Raw genomic sequence first — 21,163 nt, 5'->3', positions numbered from 1 at the left:
TCCCTTCTTCGGAAAAACAATCGTACGAACACCTATCGAAGCACGATCTGATTGTAGGATTTAGACGGCACATCCCCACATACCAAAGCTGCGGAATTAACCTTACCGTACATTCATCATTTTATAGCTGTGAGTCTTTCACAGATGGGTATTTAGAGTTACTCGATTTATTAGAATCAACTGGCGAAGATATTCTTGATCTCTCAGATCCGACCGTGATTCACTTACGGAGTGACTCTATAAGAACGCTCCCACTCGCCTCCGATGACAATTAAGTAATTAACTCTGCGTTTCCAGCGAAATTATTCTGATCGCGAGTATCCCCGGAGAGAATCCTCGGATTCGCATCACCCGAAACAGCGATCTAGCCCCGTGCCAGTCGTCTGAGCATTGCTTCAGGGTCTGCAGCCGCGACCGGCCGGGACGTAACAGCGGAAGACGTATCCGCTATCAAATTGGACAGTAATAATTTTACTACCTCATTGATATTTTCAGTAGACAGTGGATCAGGCGCTAATATAATAAAACGAAGCGCTTTAAATTCCAATACCCTTGTGAGCGGGAATGATATTTTACAACTATCAAGGAAATGGCAAGAACTGTGAAATGCAAAATGAAATGAGACATAGTTCATTAGAAAGAGGAGATTGAGTACATTAAAAGTGTAAAGCGGTTAGAGTGAATGGGCCTTAGTTTACGAGAAAGTTGCTTTCAAAGTTTGTAATTCGACTACCTATACTTTAAGTTTAAGTACTAAAGCTGTGAGTTCAAAAGCGTGAAGCGTCGTGGCTGAGAAGCCCTAAGGCACTAGCGCACACATTTCTGCGTCCGCGGTTCGAATTCCCGTGCTGCTCAACTTTTTTTTCGTAATAAATTATATTTTATAATTTAATTAATTTTTCTTATTCTTTTAAACAAAAATACTATGCAATATTTAATTTCCCATTATTTTAATAAAGTTTTCCAATAATTTTCCACCAACTTCTTTTACTAATGTAGTAAATTTTTTGGGTGGATCAGCATAAATCAAGTCAAACTGTGTAATAATATTTCTGGACAAAAGATTTAACATTACTACATTATACATTACTTTGTAACAATAACAAAATATTTACCTCGAAAATATGCGACACTATCAGTTAAATCTTCTTTTGATATATCATATTTTGCCAATGATTGGATATATTCCATTAATGATGGGATTACACTTGATTGTTCCATTTGTATAAAACTAATTTCTGACACGCACAGAATATACAGAGACTTATTTACAGATCTATGTTCGTAAGAGAACTAACTATGAGAAAACGGTTGGGGCTAGATTGTAATGGCTTTTTCGTGACCTGTTTAACCCGCATGCGCATTCTAGAATTTCTTGAACAAAAGATACAAAAGCAGGGTCTCTTTTACTTGTGCCTGTTTGTGTTTCAAATGTTTCTACATTGATTTTCATCCACAACATTGTACAGAAATCTCCGAATTTTACAATAAATAATTAAGCATTGTTTTGTTCAGCAGACTCCACGGTTCCTCGCTTCCAAAGGAATTAATGAGTGTTTTAAAATAATCTAACGGACAAAGTCCCGCGTTGAAATAAATTAGGCCGCGTGTGGCCAGAAGTCTCGCGGTCGCAGTGAGATTATCCCTCTTCCTAGAAGAAAAAATGATATAGCTAATCCCTATGGCGAATACTCTCACAAGAGCCGCGAGTTCTGGTACATGCGTCCGGCCGGGCACGAGGCTTTCGGCTAGAAGAACATCCGGCTTAAGCAAATGGATGCCTCGGTATCCTCAGTGTCGGAACAATGGATCTAACAAAGGATTAGCACCTCATAGACTCATCTGTCGATACCGGCTTAATTACCATAAGGGATGTCCAGTTGTTACCGAAAAATAATTCCCGGAAAAGGAATACCCTTCTCCTACACCATTCCTCTCATATAAAAAGACGACAAGCTCCCTGGAGACATCATTCATCTAGTGCGACAGTCCCGTTCAAAGAGTCAAATTTCTGTCAGCACAACACCTCGCACAGTCTCTGGGCCCTTGGCCTGTTCCGGGACATCATCTATTAACCGATCGTTTTGGGGAAATCCCGAGCCGAATACAAGTAAGCGCACTTTCAGATAACTCTTCTTTTTTCTTCCCTTCTCACTCTTGTTTTTCATCTTCACCGACTTTCACTCTTGTTACATCCAGAGCTCTGTGAGCTCGAAGGAAGGGCGCAACCAGACGGCTCTCGAAGCACTCAGCCGCAGAAACTCAAGTCGAGCTGACCGATACGCTTCGATGTTTTAGGGTCAACGGCCTAAGGTCGATTTTACCCGAACAGTCGAAACAGTCCGCTCGTCGGTCCCTTTTTGGTAAGGGAACTGAATCCCTTTTAACAGGGATAGAACCCGTACGAATCGTTGGAAAAGGGAAAGGTGAATTGAGGTCAATTCTAATGAAATTACTCCCCTTTTTTCAAAGGAATTAACACATTATATTTTCATTTTTAAGTCAGTTCAGATTACAAATTACAAGTTTGATTTTTTCTATACACAAAAATACGGATAAAATACAAATTAAATAATTCGGAATCTATCTATACATATAAAATCCCTATTCTGTCTGTCGTTGAATTGATCGGGTACTTTCCGACATGCTAGAAACACCAAATTTCGCATGGTGATAGGGGTTCACCCCTAGGTAATGAGAAAATTCTTGAAATCTTTAATTTCGGTCCAGGGACTACCTGGCGTAGACAGGCTTTTCTCTTGTTAAAAATAAAATCAAGATCATTAAACTAAAATAAAACTATGTGTGTTGCGGGGATGGTGGTGAATAATAATGATTGGATAAAAGAGGCCGGGATCAGGACAGGATGTTGTCTATTTCTGGTTATAAGAGGAACAACGGTGTTAGGAACTGCGGTGCTCAATGCCTCCCTTAATCTGGTAATGTCGACAGGATCAGATCCTATAAGGAAGGTGGAGGGTGGAAGGGGTAAAGCGCATGTGGGGAAGAAATCGAGGGTATATTCCCTCAAGATCTCCAGACCACGCTCATAAAATTCTCTGATCTGAGCAAGGGAGGGAAAGGATTGATCATGGATCTTAGAGGGTGAGTGAACTGGTGATGCAGGGGGAGGGTTCGGACGATCCTTGAAATCCGATGGAAGTAAATACTGTTCGAGCTCCGGGGAGGGGATGGGTGAATACCAGCGAGGGGATAGTTCTCGGAGGGATAAAGGGGAGTTCCTGGGAGAAGAAAGTGGTTCAGCGTATATAGAAGAGGAAGGTGAAATGGAGGATCCGTGGGATATTGGTGAAAATGGAGGAATGAAAGAAAACGAAGGACAAGAAGGTGTGTCTATTGTTAGGCGAGTTGAGCGCTCAGTGAAGTCGCGACAGGAGGACCGCGGTAGGGTTTTAACGCGGTTGTTGCGTTTCCGCGGCCGTTCAATCGGTGCTGGTTCAGGGGAGGCTGCCCTTTGGTCAGTTGAAAATGATTCTGGCGGGGTAGTCGTGCTTCTGCTTCTGCGTTTTACATGAGTCACTTGAAAATGGGAAAACGGAATAGAATCTTCGTTCAACGATAATATAAAAATGAAGGTATGAGTAGGTGAAGGTGCGAAAAAGGGGGGGGGAGGAAAGTAAAATCAGAGTGCAGGTTTCGCTTACTTTCTTCGAGGCTGAGCAATTTTCAGATGATGATCTTGGTTTCCTTGTTAACCTTTTCGTTATTTTTTTTGGTTCGGCAACGTTATAGTTTTTACCCAATGCAGCAACGGATCTAATAGACTCTTTATATATGCTTAACAATAGCAATCTTTATTTGACAAAATAAACTATACTTCTTAACTGAATACAAACTTGTTCTTATAAAACTTTTGTCTCTCACGTTACAATAAGACGGTAAGGCGCGAACCTCGTCGCCAACAGTATCGCGCTATAAAACAAAAAATACACGCGGCCGTTCTACCAACATAATATATAACGTACAATATCGTTGTTGCCAACTAACATTCAACATTCCTTGCCTCAGATCAGGGAACCAAACCGTCCAGAGGTTCTTCGGAGCAGTGTCTAGCACTGATTCTACCTTTCAACTGCTTCAGAAAATCTACCGCGGCGTTCCGAGGATGGAAACGAAACTTTTGTACGTGATATGCCGAATGCTGGATTATGAATGGCACCTTTGGGCAGATCGTTCTCTTTATATAGTGCTGGAAGGGCTTAGGGAGGAGTTATTCTAATTCTGGGAATTGTTTTTCATGAATCAGCGTCGTTGTCGCTTTAGTAATTATCACGGTATTGGCGGATAGCTTTATGATAATCGTTTTCGGGAATTGATGTGCGGTACCTGTGATGATCCACCCTTTGACCCCTAAATATAACAATCCAGACGTTCGTTTCGTTAGTCTGGATTTATTTATATTGAGTATCTGGTTCGCTGGTGGCCATGTGTGTCCGAATTCTTGGTATTAGAGATCGGTGAGTTATTTTATTGTCAACGGGTGATACCTTTCAAGTGTCGCCCCAACTTTTCCCAGATCTGGAGCGATCTCCGTTAATTGATTTTATCTGTATACCCCAGATATATTTTGTCTATTGAGTGCTTCGGCTGGGCACAGGCGCCAAGGCTCTTAATTTTTTTGTGGAAGAGTTTTTGTCCATCACTTTGAGACATGTTTTACTGAGACCATATAGCCCCTGTACCCGCGCGGTCGAACTTATCGCAGCGTGGGAAGTGGTTCGTTAAACTATTAATTTTTTCCTCTAGATTGTATTATTTCCTTTGAGAGCAAGGAACCGTGGAGTCTCTTGGACGTAACGCTCTCATTCTTACTTTTTTTCTATCTCTTCTTCCTTTTCTCTCTACCGCCGGATATTTATTCATCGGTTACTCCTTCCAACTGACTCGGTTTGTCCCTTTCAAGTGGCATCCGTCAAAAGAACGCGCAGTATCACTCCTGATTCGGTTGGAATCAATCGTACGACAGTTAAGCGAGGATCGAGGAACGAACCGCCCCGAAAAAGAAATAACGCTGCCAAAGTCACCTCGCGGTCCCCCCTTTGGGTATCATCGTCGCCATCTTCTATCCGGACCATCAATTTATCGTCGTCATCTTCTGCTTCCTCTGTCCTAATCATAGACTCTCCTTCCCGGCCTTCATCACCCTTGGTCTGTCCCTCTTCATGCTCTTCTTCCTCATCGTCTTCTTCCTCATCCTCTTCATCCTCTTCGTCTCTTTCTTCCTCATCTCCTCTTTCTTCGCCTTCTCTTCAATCTCCTAGGTCTTCTTCTCCTCCCATTTCTCCGTTCAAAAATTGTTCGTCGTCTTGCTACATCCCCTATACTAACTCCCCTTCTCCAATACTTCCCAGGTCCCGCTCTATGTCTCCGTCCTGTTCCGTTTCTTTCATCCGTGTTTCACCACCTACTTCTCCTCGGTTATCCCCCTCTTCCTCTCTCATGGCTTCTTCACTGGTATTCTCCAATTCATACAGCGGATGCAGAAGAATATCCGGATACCCCTATTCCTTCTCCGATACCTCCAGTACAGGGAATCACGGAGAGTTTCGGTGAACCTTTTCCCTCTGAAGACTATCTGAGAGATTTTTCCCGTCATTCCTTCCAATTTGTAGGTGAAACGTTCCTAACCCTGTTCCCTACATATACCGCGCCCCTTCCCCCTTACGCCCTCCTCCTTGGGACTGATTTCATTGACGTCCCGCAACTCAGGGCCGCCGTCAGATTCGCAGGTCCTACCACAGTAGTTCTCATAATAACATCCAACGGGACAATATCCCGTCCTAATCCCCGCCGCCTTCATTAGGCGATTTCTACTCCAGTACGAATAGAAATAGAATTTAAAAAATCCATCCAAAGCAATTAAATTCAATTGTAATGCGTTTCTTCCGCGACCCGGACAACAAAATAGAATAGGATTCGTAATACAGTTTTTATAACAATTTGTAAAATAAGTACTTTAAATCTTAGATCATTTAACATAGTTGTAATTCAGTTTTAATAATGCTTTTGTAATGCACCTTTCGATATTAAATTGTTTATATCATATATGGTAACCAACTATTACCAGGATATATAATGCATTAAATTTCTTTTAAAACAAAACCTTTTTTTATTCAACAACTTTCTATTCACCTCCTTTCCACAGCAGATCATATGGGTCCTATCCCATAAAAGGGATTCAGTTTCCTGACCTAAAAAGGGATCATCGGGCAGACTTTTCGAGCCAAGGGTAAGATCGATCCCAGGTCGTTGACCCTACAGCCGAATTTCATTGGTTAGGTCGACTCGTGCTTTGGGGCCTAAGTGCAACAAAGTTCAGGAGGTGTTCTGTTGAGCCCTTCCTTCGGGCTCGCGGAGCTCTGGACGTAACAATTGAAAGAATTTGAAAATCTTATTATTATTATTTATAATATTATTATATACTGCACGGTATATTAAATATTGCATAATATTTTTGTTTAAAAGACTAAGAAAAATTAATTATTAGGTCGTGTAATATGAAATGTCGGATTTTTTAAGGAGAAATAAAAATCGTGTGACGGATTCAGAAAAAATATTTTATTCATCAAAATAGGCACCAGCTGACTGAATGACCTTTTGCCAACGCGATTCTAATAAAAAAATACCTTTCTCAAAGAAGGCTTGGTCTTTGGAGGATACAAAGTTTGTAAAGGTCCTGTCGATCTCATTTATACTGTGAAATGTTTTATTTCGTATATAATGCTCCAAACTGCGAAACAAGTGGTAATCTGTTGGCGAAATATCTGGGGAATATGGAGGATGCGGCAAAACTTCATATCCCAAATCATTCAACTTCTGCAAGGTCACCTGAGCGATATGCGGTCTTGCATTATCGTGTAGGAAGATCGGTCCATGTCTATTGATTAATGTAAGATCCATGGTGGTGAGTTTTCGGTGCATTTCTTCAATTTCGTGGCAATATGACTTGGCATTAATTGTCTGCCCAGGTTTAAGAAACGAAAAATGAACGACGCCTTTTGCTGTCCACCACACCGTCAACATAACTTTTTGACTATGCAATGCTGGTTTTGGTCTATGTTTTGGATGTTCATCGCGGTCAACCCACTGCCCTGATCTCTTTCTATTGTCGTACATAATCCACTTTTCATCGCAGGTTACGATTCTCCTAAAAAATGGTGTTCTTATGTTCCTTAAAGATAAAGAGCTGACAACTTCAAATCTGTGCTGCTTCTGTGCTCCGTTCAACTCATGAGGAACCCACTTATCGAGTTTTTTGACTTTACCGATTTGTTTGAAATGATTGCTGATGGTTTTGGGACATACTACAAGCTCTTCTGTGAAGGTCGACAAAGTTTTAGAGGGATCATCCTCTACTAATGTTCGAAGGCGGTCATTATCCACAAGGATTGGTGGTTTTCCGCGAGGCTGATTCTTTAAATTTTCATTTAATTTTTCCGTAACGAAATTTTTCGAATCATCTCTGTATTGTCCGTTCATTGGCCGTATTATCTCCGAACGCAAAGTTGATATTACGAGCAGCAACAACCGCACTGTGGCCCAGTTTAAACTCGTACAAAAAAATTGTTCTTAATTGCTCGACGGGCACCATGACAAAACTTTTCTGTAGAAATTACAGTAATCCGAATATTTAGAAAACAATAGTGGTAGATTACCAAGAAAGATATAAAAGTGAGGTTAGAGTGGAAGAGTACACACCTGCTTAATAGATACTCTCAGTGTGACCAACTTGCGATTGATAAAAAATCCGACTTTTCATATTACACGACGTAATAAATTATAAAATATAATTTAGTACGAAAAAAAAGTTGAGCATCACGGGGATTCGAACCGCGGACGCAAAAATGCGTATGCTAGCGCCTCAGGCTTCTCAACCACGGCGCTTCACGCTTTTGAACTCACAGCTTTAGTACTTAAAGTATAGGTAGTCGAATTATAAACTTTGAATGCAAATTTCTCGTAAACTAAGGTCCATTTTCTCTAACCGCTTTATACTTTTAACACTAGATTTACCAAGAGGGTCAAAATGACTTGTCTGGTATTTTGTTATACTGATTAGTCATTTTTATTATATCTTATTTTTTATGTTTGTTAAGTACAACAAAAAGTATATACAAATGCACTTTTTTTAACTAAGTTGTTCTTTTCAAGACCAAGTCATTTTGACCTCTCCGATAGAAATAGGTACATGTAAATCGTCAGTAGTTCTAGTGTTAATGTACTCCAATCTCCTCTTTCTAATGAACTATGTCTCATTTCATTTTGTATTCCGCAGTTCTTGCCATCTCCTTGTAAGCGGAATTACAACGCATCGTGTGACCACCTTAGGGCTGGCACATGGCTAGACATCTTAGGACGTCTAGTCGATTTCCATATTGTCGAAGATGATTTTCCTATTTCACAAGATGGAATAATTGGATCTGATTTCTTCACTCAATTCGAAGTTAACGAAATTACAAACAAATTCTCCGGGAACTAACCAGTGAAAATAAATATCCTGACTTCCATACAATTCGTAAAGGTGATCCGCGACGCGTAGTTTACTGGTTTCGGGAGTTGCACGGTCTAGACAGAAAAGAAATCAAGATTCCGAGTTCGTATCCTATTCTTCACCCGTTCAAAATTCATAATTTAACGGACATCTTGCTGCAACCTGCTCTCCGTCTCAGAGTAAATTGCTTAAATGCATTGATCCGAAAAGGAGGATTTTTCAACACGTTATTACGACGTAACAGTTTTTGTGACTTAGGTCATTGACAATTTGTTTAACCTTAAGGGTTTTTAGGTCGCTGAATACGAATCAAATATCATGATAGCGATTGCGCAGGCGCGGCTGTATACTGTAAACAATAAATAAACAAAAATATTTTAACATAGTAAAAGGTTCATACTTTAACCTCCAAAAAGACCGAACATCCTATCTTTCTTATTTTAGTAGAGAAAAATCACAAAGAATGCTCATTTTCGAGGCCGAGATATGTATATGTCCCCTTAAAGGCCTTTATTGTACATACTTTGAAGTGTATTTACAAAGTTTTATTGAATTTTTTTACAAAATGGCGGCGTCAGAGCGAACAAAAAGTTTCATTTTTAGGTAAAAAAACTTTTTGTTCAATAAAAATTTGTAAATACACTTCAAAGTATGTACAATAAAGGCCTTTAAACGGATTTTGTATTCCATTCATTATATTCCCATAAAAAATTAGGCTGTTTTTCCGGGCGCTAGAGTAGCGTTACCCCTTAATGATCTAATATAGTGAGAGATAATATATGTCGGAAGGATCAATATCAATTAAAGAAATTAGTCAAACCTTTGTTTGTTGAAATAAACGTATAAAAGTGTAACCATTTCCAGCAACACCATGACAAATACTATATCCTTTTCTTAATAATCCTCTTTCCCATGTTACTTCTCCACATTGTATTGCAGTTTTCAGAAATGCGTCATCTCTAAATACCTAATTATAATAATAAAAATATGTCAGATTACGTGAATAAGTTTATTACTTTTAGTAAGTGCTATATGAAATTTATATAACCTTATAAGCTAAACAAAACAATCCAGACATTCCAGGTGCTCCATGACACCATTGCACTAATCTATCAGACTGATTTCTTATCGAAGAAGGAAAATTCCCAGAAGAAAATTGTAATCCTTGAAGATAGTATAAGGACGGTTTTATATATTTATCAATTTGTTCCTGTGTCAAATAGTGTCGCGCCTAAAAAGAACAAACGAATTTACGTAAAGATATATACATATATACAGAATGTTCAATAATTCTCGTGCAACCGATTAATGACGCATAGTTTGGGCTTAGTTTGGGCTAAATAAAAAAGTCCTGTGCCATTTTGCAATTTTCGCAATAATAACCGAGTTATTAATGATTACAGTAAACGAATGAGAGCGCGGCTCATAGCGAGGCCATCGCATCAGTAGGAGGGCGCAATGAGGTGCGATGGACGTAGAGACCCTAAAGTAAGAGTCTGGACAGACTTGGTTAGTTGGACATACCATGGCGTCGTAAATATAGAAAAGACTAAAGACTCTAGTGTGATGTGTGATACTGCGGGGCTGCGTTCGATAACATCACTCTAGTTTGATTATCACTCGAATCACTGTTCGAAAACTCTAGAGCGCCACTCGTTGATCCATTCGAAAACCAATTGGAGTGTCTGTAGAGCGTCGTTCAAGTCACACTAGCCTAGACTTAAAAATCGTTCGACGCAGTACGCATGCGCATTGGGTACTATAAGCTAGATAGACATAAAAAGCATATTAACCTTAATTCGCTGCATACGAATCGACTGATTGTGAATATACGAGTTTATATTTTTAATAATTACAATTAATTATGGAAAAGTTTACTTTAATTAAAAATAGTCACATTCTTGTTAAAGAAAATGAAAATGTATTACAAAATGAAGCAGGAGATTGGTTAATCTTAGATCATATAGGTAAATAACAAATTAATTTTATGTATATACGTGTTAATTCTTTCTAAAATGTAATATAATTTCAGATAATCGTATGTTTTATATCACTCTAACGATAGAAGTTTTAAATTTCTTTAAAATAAAAACAATAGACTCTGATAACGCTTACGAATTGTCTGATTGTAAATATTATTATTATTTATTTACTCCTTATGCCTTTCGGCTTCGGATGGACCTCCGATCCGAACAATACAAAACAAAACGATACAATATAACATAATATCAAGAGACACGGTAGTGTCTCGCGCCAAGTATACGCGCAGCGCGAGACCGCACCGTGACTATCTTACGCGAGTCGGTGAGCTGCGAGTACCCGAGATTATCAGATCTTAACCAGGTCAGTGGTGGACTCGAAGTCAACGTTTTGTGCCAAAAGTGGTAAGAGCGAATAATTACATATTTTACATGAAAGCTTACCTATAAGGGGTTTTTGGGTCACTGAATATGAATCCGGAGTCAAAATTGAGAAATTCAAAATGGCGGATCCAACATGGCGGCTTCAGGTGGCTAACTTTGTAATTCCATAATGGAAATATATCACTCGGTATGCTCCTTTGGTTGCAGATAACGGATTGGTTCAAGACATTCAAACTGTATTTCAAACGTTTTTTAAAAAATTTAAAAAAAACAAAAATAAAAAATATATAAAAAAAACATGGAGTGTAAAATCCTACCGTAGCCTCCCTGTGGCGCACTCTGAGGTCGTGATAATATTTCACCAGCTAATAACGGAGATAAGATTATCTATAATGAAATACCGTTAGTCACTAGAAGCCGCCATATTGGGTCCGCCATTTTGAATTTCTCAATTTTGACTCCGGATTTATATTCAGCGACCCAAAAAACCTAAGTATAGCAAGTTTCATGCAAATCCGTTCAAAATTGGCAGAGTTATTCAAGGTGCCCATATATGAGTCATTACCACTCGTGGCACTTCTTTTTTTCGTCCATATATGAGTCATTACCACTGAACTGGTTAATAACGGCTGAATTGATCGAGCTCTAAGTAGGCTCAATCGATAGCTTGAGTATGATTTGCATAAGAAAAGTATTTTTATTTTTTCTCTACGTGCCCTACGAGCGGAGATATTACGACGCAAAGTCCGATTTGGAAAATTTACATTTAAGAAACGTCATGGTCGTCATCGTCTTGTACAGTTGAACTTTTCCCCGCGAGAGAGCGCTAGCGATATATCTAGATACTTTGTAGTTTATGGTTATAGATTAAGTGAGCGAACGAGAGAGTGAAAGAGCCAGCGAAAGAGTGAGCGAGCAAGTGATTGAATGAGTAAGTAAATAAGTGACGTGCCTGCGTGGTCAAAACTAGTGTCTAGTCAAAATGCGGAATCAATACGGTGGACGAAGTTTTAAAAATCAAACGGATTGGCTTGAAACTTGTTACTCGGAAGTTTTTAAGGTCGCTGATTACGAATTCGAAGTCAAAAATGCAAAATTCAAAATGGCGGAATCAATACGGCGGACGAAATTTAAAAAATCAAACGATTGGCTTGAAACTTGTTACTCGGGAGTTTTTGAGGTCGCTGATTACGAATTTGAAGTCAAAAATACAAAATTCAAAATGGCGGAATCAATACGGCGGACGAAATTTTAAAAATTAAACGGATTGGCTTGAAACTTGTTTCTCGGGAGTTTTTGAGGTCGCTGATTACGAATTTGAAGTCAAAAACACAAAATTCAAACTGGCAGAATCAAAATGGAGGACGTAATTTTAAATTATGATTAGCACTGATACTCTAAACGAAATTTGCTTCCATTTTATTATTATAAGTTAACACTACAAAATATATGATATCAGTACAAAATTACCTTTTTAAAAAAGGTAAAAAAACCGTTAAGTATACGTACGCGTGGTTCATGCCTTGAAAAAACCCAAATGGTAGTATATCATACAAGGATCCTATTCCAATCCAAGCGTTGTTTTAATTCTCTTTAAATATTATTATAGTATTTTTCATAAAAATGTATGAAATCTTCAAATTGCGCCAAGTGCAGAGAGAATGTATTATCTCAAAAATTAATTATTGTACTATTTAAAAAAACCCAAGTGGTAGTATCTTATCAATTACAAAGAGAATATATGTATATATTGTCTTGAACAATTATTGTAATACAATTACTTTTAAAAAATAAAAACTAAGTGATACATATCTTTTTATTGTCACTCGAGGATCTTCCTCTTCCAACCCAAGTGGTAGTAGCTTTCATTTATCACTTGGATTTTAATTTTTTTGAATTCTAACAATGGAAGGAATAGAAAACGTAATAGAAAAAAATAAAACAGGTTACAGTACAAAATGTAAAAATGTTATTGAAATTAAATAATATTTAGTTAGTGCAAAATACTTGGCGCTGCTAGACCGAATATTATGAGAAATCTCTTTCCCTCTCTTCATTGTTTAGTGTTAAGTGTGCGTGCGTTTAATTTAGGTTTATATAAATAAGCAGTTCAGCGTTTAGTATTAGTAACGGAGTGGTTTCAGCTTTAGTATTAAGTGTGTATGCGAGAAATTTAAAAAATTTCAACTTATACTGTAAACAAGCGGTTTGAGCTTTAGTAGGTGTGTGTGCGTGTATTAAGGAGCAGAGGCGAGGTGCTAGACGCGGACGAGGTCTAGCAGCGCCAAGTATTTTGCACTAACTAAATATTATTTAATTTCAATAACATTTTTACACTTTGTACTGTAACCTCTTTTATTCTTTTCTATTACGTTTTCTATTCCTTCCATTGTTAGAATTCAAAAAAATTAAAATCCAAGTGATACATGAAAGCTATTACCACTTGGGTTGTTTTCACAAAACATAATATGAATATTCCCCCCCCCCTAATAATTTAAAACTTACTTAAATTAAATAAATTATAATAATCATCTCCATAATACCGAATAACTCTAACTAAGATAACTATTCCCAAAACTCTCTCACAAACTCTCAATACAAGATATAAAATAAAAACTACTGACATTGACAAAATGCAGATTTATATGGACAATGTTTATTTAAATATATTATATTCTCTTGCTGAATATATAATTTATAAACTTTCTAAGTTGCCTACAGTTTGTCAAACTTGCATCAATTTAGCTGGATCGACAACATATAATGCTAATATAAAAGATTCTAAATAAGTACGTTTGAGATGTTTCCGATCACAAACATTCTTTTTTGTAAACATGACAATCTACAATTACTTTTATGAAATGGAAATCATTATAAGAAGATATCTATCTTATATTAAGAATAAAAATTGTAATTTACTAAAATTCTTAACTGAAAAATGGCTCACATTCGTTATGATTCGTTAGGAACGTGCTGCAAGTTATTTCATAAAATAATGAAAAACATTATATATTACATTATGTTGCGTATAAAAATTGATTGTAAAAAAAGGACGTTGCAAAACAAAAAATTCAATAGCAAAACTATGGCTCTGCGTGTCAATATTAAATAATATTATTTATTGTTAATATTATTTATTGTTTATTTCTTGTTCAATTTCATTGTAGTTATGTCTTTATAAAAATACAACTATTAAAAACAAGTTTGTTTCTTTCTTCTTCCATTTGAATATCAGTTAAATATTACTCTATAACTATTCCAATTGAATATTACTACGCGCAAAGAGTAAATTCTAGACATCTTATTGATTTCGTCATATTGTGTCCACACCAATAAGAAGGATAAGAACTCTGTCCAGATTCTTACTTTAGGGTACTCTACGATGGAAACAGTGATGCCAGAAAGCATGTTTTGTAGCATGCGGTGGGGATGGAGTGAGAAAAGTTTCGCGAATCGTCGTACACTTTCTGGTATCACTAAGGCGCGTCACATCCTCTCCATTCAGTGATGCCAGAAAGCGTGCGAAGATTGGTGAGACCATTCCCACTCCACATCCCTGCATGCTACAAAGCACGCTTTCTGGCATCACTGTCTACATCGTGCCTCACTGCGCCCTCCTATCGACGGCCTCGCTGCATGCACAAGCCGCGCTCTCATTCGTTTACTTTAATCGTTAATAACTCGGTTATTATTGCAAAAATCGCAAAATGGCACAGGAATACTTTTATTTTTGGTCAATATTCCGATGAGGGGAGCCTGCCCCGATGACCTTGACCTTGACATATGTTATAGAGGTCACCCTCCTGGGTGACCTTCAAGAGGTTTTAGCCGTCGCTTGTTGTTTACTAAAAAGTTATTAACAAAAGAAGTTTAATGATTTTGCACGAATTTTCAGCCGTCCACGACAAGCAAAAGGTTATATTTTCCGAAACTGGAGCCCCGGACACATACGCTCGGTTTCAGCCCGCTTCGCGGGAGGGCGGGGGGCAGGGGCTTCGCCACCCCCCCCCCACGTAGAACCAGTGTAACAGATTTTACCGTACAGATTTTGATCACCTGGTACACGGCACGGATCCCGGCGGGGGGGGGGGTGGCGAAGCCCCTGCCCCCCGCCCTCCCGCGAAGCGGGCTGAAAACGAGCGTATGTGTCCGAGGCTCCAGTTTCGGAAAATATAACCTAACCAGGTTAGGTTAGGTTAAAGCAGAGAATACTTTGTATTTAACTGTTTATGCTTTTGGTTAAAGTGAAGAATACTTTGTACTTATATTAAAAGAAACTATTCTATATATTAACGATTCACTGCTTTAAATGACTTTCCTTCCTTCGTTCATATACATATTCGTCATTTATATCTTTCAATATTCAAAATAACTACTATATTTGCAAAATTTCGTTTGTTAATAACTTTTTCATAAACAACGATCGACGACTAAAACCTAGTGCGGGTTATTCAGGAAGGTGACCTTTGTAATATATGTCAATATTATGTTCTTGGTTCGCGTAGACAGCTGAAAATTCGTGCAAAATCATTAAACTTCTTTTGTTAATAACTTTTTAACAAACAACGAGCGACGGCTAAAACCTCTTGAAGGTCACACAGGAGGGTGACTTCTATAACATATGTTATGCTTTTAGAATTGTGTATATCACAAGTTCTATTTGTCTATATAATTTTATTTAAGGGCCGGCTCTCTCCAATCTGCCGATCTTGATTTTATGACGTCAAAGGCGAGAAATGACACGGTCTAAGGCCGGTATTCATAGTCGGATCTTATATTTAAGACCGTCTTAAGTGTATCTTCAGATACTCCGTAACTAATAAAATGATCTATACAACATCTACAGTGAACTTAAGATGGTCTTAAATATAAGATCCGACTATGAATACCGGCCTAAGATTCTTGCGTCCCATATTTTCATTTTTCACTTTTTCTTCACAAAAAAATATTTTTGTATTCTTGAAACCTGTAAAATGTATTAAAAACTCTAATATCAATCCGATGCATGCTGTAAAATCATAAAATAATTTCCAAAATAAGAACATTTTTTTAACTGTCAAAACCGGTTCTGGCAGCGGAGCTATACTATTTAATAGTTCTCCTTTAATACTATATCATCACTAAATCACGGTTTCTAGTACATTTTGCACTTCCCCACATCACAAAAATTTATATTTTCGACTGGAAAATTCAGAACTAACAAAATAGGACGCAAGAAATTTTTCGAGACGTAAACTCATGCCTAAAACTTCCGATTTTTCACATCTGTGGCGTTAGACTCGAATTCCATCATTGTCGGTAATTTTTGATATAGCTTTATCCTGTCGATAATATAGTAAAAATTACGGCTACTCTTATGATAAATGAATCTGTAATCAATATCATTTCATGTACCCAAAGGGCAACGCTGCCAAATGTTTGAGAATTGGCGTTGCAAAATGTTAAATGCGATTCTCTCCTGAAATCCTTTCCAAATCTCTTTCGCTGATCGCTTTTTGCATGTCTCATACATACAGTATGTGCAAAAAATAATTGTATAGGAGAGAGTTCCTTATTTTTAAAAAAGGAAACTTACCTTTAATTACGAATTTATTAATAGTGAATGCATATTTTTTTAATAAATAGTTATAAAAAATGTCTATAATAATATCTTTTGTCATATATATAAATATAAAAACCCATAATATATACAGGGTGATTCAGAACAAACGTCAGTCCTTAAAATGACATATTCTTGATGTAATTCTAAGACAATTTGTTTTTTCCTTTACCAATATTTTGTCCGAAGCTTAGTTTTCAAATTATAAGCGAAAATAGTTATCGAATTACGGGGCGAGTACGAAAGGTAAGTAGGGGCGACGCAATTCACCGTCCGACACGGACGATCACGCGATCAGCTGTTACACGCAGTGGTATGCGCGCGCGCTCACACATTCGTACCTTATAAGATATTTGATTTCTTCATACTACTGTAGCTTGAAAAAGGCAAAGAATAGTAACGTGAAAAAGGCAAAGAAAAGATAAGTAAATGGCTCCACGATCGTGGATAGCAATAACATCACAAGTGTACATGTGATACATCGAGTAATGAGTCATAAGTCTTTTTCTTTAATACATTGTATCACGTATTTACTCACACACTTGATTGATTTACAAACGAATCTATCGATTTATTATTCACTACTGATTAATTATTCGGCAACTGAGAATTACTCGACGAAAAAAACACATTACGTACAATCACAGTAATCACTATCGAGGCATTTATGAACGAATCTATTGTTTCAGCACTATTCACAATAATCATGACCGATTAATTATTAAAATTACTTGCAAAAAGAAACCCTGACCCTATATATACAGGGTGTCCATAAAGTCAGTTACCATCCCTTATATTGTGGAAACGGTTTAAAATTACGAAAAATCGTAAACCATGTGTTCGATCGTTTCGAGGGGCTACTATTTTAAGAATGTTGGGGCGGTTGCCCCCCTCAAGGGGAGCCCCGGGGGCACCCCAACTTAAAAATTGTAAATGGAACTCCCCATAAAGTATTACATCGTTTGAAAGGGCATAAAAAAAGAAAGTTTTTGCCGCAAGGCAGAGGTTGATATGTTTATCCGTTCGGAAGTTATTTGAGGTCAAACTTCGAAAAAGAGCAAGTTTCAAAAAATCGTTACTCATATTTGAAAAATCCTAAAAAAATATTCGAGATATGAAAGGTTTCGTTTTTTTAAGGGGGGAGGGTCAAGTAAACGGCAGTTTCTTCCCGAATTTTTTTTAAACAGATGGAAAGAGTTATTAAATCGGAACAAAGTACATCATAATATTCATGATTTAAGGTATATTATAAAATTTTTTATGTCGAAAAAGTTCAAAATGACGGCGCAGCAGCTGCTTAAAGTCGGCTCCTCGGATTTGCGCCATGCAACGCTCAGGTCGCTCTAATTAACTAAAAGTAAAAAACTAAAGTTTTTTTGTTAAAATGCGTTCATATGCTTTGCATGAACCTAAACCTAACAAAAAACATCGAAAATTAAAACTTCAGGACCATTTTGAAAAAAAGTACTTTTTTCTTTATAAACAAATGGCAAAAAACAATGTTTATTATTAATTTTTTAATGAACCTTTAGGTTCATGCAAAGGCCAATAAGTTAAAGAATATATGTGCCAAACCTCGTTACGGTCGGTTAAAAATTGTAGGTGCTACAGTGCACGGCGCGCGAAATTTTACGTTTTGAGAAAAACGCGTTTAAAGTTTTCGGTAGAGAAAAGTTGTGTTAAGGGGATTTACGGCTAATGTAAGCCTAGTCTACGATGCCAGGGCCGTATAATAAGCCTTCCTCCTCTGCAAACTCATCCATTTTAGCCGCTAGTTCCTCTTTTCGAGTTGTTCTGGCCTCTTTTGATGTGCTTTGGGTGCGGCGGTCCTGCCTGTCCACGCGGTGTTTGTCGTACTCGTCAGCGAATTGTTTGCAATGCAGACCGATTTGCAGTTGCATATCATTCATAACTTCTAAAGTGAATGTATAGCCATCGTTGAACATGCCTCCGGCCAAATAAGCAGCAATTTGTATAATTTTCGAGCCGCAGTTTAGATTTTTCGAAAACAGCCGTTGCACGAGCACAAATTATTGCTTTTCCTCGTCAGTAGTGCCATTTAGTTTCAAAATAGCAAAAACAGCAAGTCTAATTGGCCAAGGGACCGAAAGGTAAATCGTTCACGCGCGCGGTCGTATACCTGCGCTCGGCGTCGTTCAGAGCACGTCACTTTAATGACTCCGTAGGGACACTTAGACTTCGAATTTCGACTCGCGGCTTTGGGAACACATTCTCCAGATGTTACATGAATTTTCTAAGCAATAAAAAATGAAAAAGAATGACCGTTTACTTGACCCTCCCCCCTTAAGTCCTTTCCATAAAAAAATTCAAATTTGATCTTGCGGTTTTTTTTTCAAGTCGGGGTTATACTGAAAATGATCCCTTGTGAGCACATTAAAAATGATTTGCAAAACTGGAAAACTTGTCGCAATGGTGATATTTTAAAAGCTTAAAGTGTAAATGATTTTACACGATACTGAAAACTGAATTATTAGCATTTAGTTGCATACAGTTTTTCATTTCATCAATTTAGATACACACAATTTAAATCGTTAATTTTATAAAGTCTATTATTAGTAACAGTTCAGTTGGAGGCGGAAGGCTTGCGAATTACTCCGTTGTATCGCGACCGACAATATTAATTACAATCTCGGAATGCTTATCCCCGTCAAAACCGAAAACCTCACGTATTTTGTAGGCTGCGCGTCGCGGGTCGTCCTTCTTAATCTGACGATAGTCGAGATATGAATCCGCGATTTCTAGTTTGATTAACCGGTAGGGACAGGTCGGAGGTGAAGTCGAGGGAGTTGGCCTTTTTTCGAGTGCTTCTAACTGTTGGATATAAAGAAAAGGATTTTGGTGGTAACAAAGCAACTCTGATATTGTATCAAAGCCTCTTTTTCTTGACTCTACGCCCTCCTTTAGTGGGCATTTAAAGATTCTGTTTTGTCTTAAAAGGATGCTATCAAGTTAGCTGGGGCCACACTCTTCGGCAGCGACAGCTTAGCAGACTGGGGCCACGCTCTTCGGCAGCTATAGTCTTATTGGCAATCATTAGAAGACTTCGAAGCAAACACACACACACACACACACACACATATATATATACAATGAAATTTGTAGGGTTCCGAGGGGGTCAAAAGGTGGTGACCTTGTAATTTTACCAAGGTCATTTTTCGAGGACATGTGAAGGTCAACTTTGGTTTTTTAAATGGAAACTAGTATTTTTTTATTGCATATTTGAAAAGATTATCGAATTTTGCATAAGAAATATTTGTGATAGATGCGTCTAGAAAAAAGAATGTGTTTATATGACTGGTGTGAAGTTGCGAATCTGATGTATTAGGTATGATTTTTACGTTTTATTATACAGGGTGTTTCTAAAAGGTCTGGTCAAACTTTAACCACAGATGCTACTTATCAAAACAAAGCAAAATGTCCATATAAACATGGGTCTGGAAATGCTCCCCTTCTGAGATAACACAAGATAAAGTCACTTCATAGGCTTCTTTGACTCAATTACTGTAGTAATGTTTTTTTTTTGTTTTGTCGCGGAGAAAACCTGCGCCAGGTTCGATCCCGGCCTTGGGGGAGCAGGGGATATGAGGATTTTTACCACTCTAAGAATCGGGGAGTGACGCCCAGTTGCGCACAGAATAAATCGGACACAACAGATTTAGTGAATCGGACACGGACCTAATCGGACACAATAAGAAACGGACACAGTGATAATCGTACACAACGCTAATCGGACACAGTGGCAATCGGACACATTGTCAATCGGACACAGTGCCAATTGCGCACAGTAGGAAACGGACACACAGTGGTTGCAATCGGACACAATAGGAAATGGACACACGGTGGTTGCAAACAGACACAGTAGGAAACGGACACATGTTCTGTGACAGTTTTCCTAACCTGGAAATGTTACTTGTAAGGACTTTTCTATTTCTATTTCTTTATATGGCGTAGCGATGCTACCATGCTTACTTTGCGCATACGTGCGATATTTAATAAATTTAGAAAGCATATGCTGAGAGTATATGAAGCGAGGTTCCACGCAAAGCAAAGTTCTACATTGTAACTTCCATGCAGTACTTTTGGTCACCCCAAAGTTTTTTTTTATGTGGAAGAGTACTAGGTGACGGGCAAAGCCCGTCTCCTCGTGCTCTTCCACCCAAGCATATACTTTCCTAGTATAAAAAATTAATAATATTAAAGAAAGTTTATACTGGGAATGTATCCACACTGTATCCACGCATGTACTTTGCAAGACAAAGCAATGTTTACTCTACATCTAATTTTGACTCTTCCTTATTAGAATGAAACTGTCACGGAACATGTGTCCGTTTCCTACTGTGTCCGTTTGCAGCCATCGTGTATCCGTTTCCTACTGTGTCCGATTGCAACCCTCGTGTGTCCATTTCCTACTGTGTCCGATTGCAACCACTGTGTCCGTTTCCTACTGTGTGCAATTGGCAACCACTGTGTCCGATTGCCACTGTGTCCGATTAGCGTTGTGTACGATTATCACTGTGTCAGTTTCTTATTGTGTCTGATTAGGTCCGTGTCCGATTCACTAAACCTGTTGTGTCCGATTTATTCTGTGCGCAACTGGGCGTCACTTCCCGTAGGCGAGGACGGACTTCACGGCGTTTTCGTGAGAGATTCCGGTGTCCCTCCGCCACT

At 38.2% G+C, this 21,163-nt stretch overlaps 1 protein-coding gene across 5 annotated transcripts in view; it reads right to left on the bottom strand.

The window, feature by feature from the left end:
* Positions 1 to 21,163, bottom strand: part of LOC105280645 (lanC-like protein 2) — a 115,842-nt gene that overhangs the window by 38,207 nt on the left and 56,472 nt on the right. For 4 of the 5 annotated variants that reach the window (XM_026969401.1, XM_026969398.1, XM_026969400.1 and 1 more), the window contains exons 6-7: positions 9,561 to 9,743; positions 9,333 to 9,479 (exon numbers count right to left, since the gene is read on the bottom strand). In XM_026969401.1, the coding sequence (XP_026825202.1) occupies positions 9,333 to 9,479; positions 9,561 to 9,743 (330 nt within the window). Of the gene's footprint in view, positions 1 to 8,108; positions 8,415 to 8,501; positions 8,587 to 9,332; positions 9,480 to 9,560; positions 9,744 to 21,163 lie in introns of those variants that run through there. The other variant, XM_026969399.1, reaches the window with a different exon arrangement.

This window comes from Ooceraea biroi, chromosome 4, assembly GCF_003672135.1.
Source record: "Ooceraea biroi isolate clonal line C1 chromosome 4, Obir_v5.4, whole genome shotgun sequence".
Lineage (NCBI taxonomy): Eukaryota > Metazoa > Arthropoda > Insecta > Hymenoptera > Formicidae > Ooceraea > Ooceraea biroi.
Note: the sequence above shows the minus strand (reverse complement) of the source record. Positions and strands in the feature narration are given on the sequence as shown.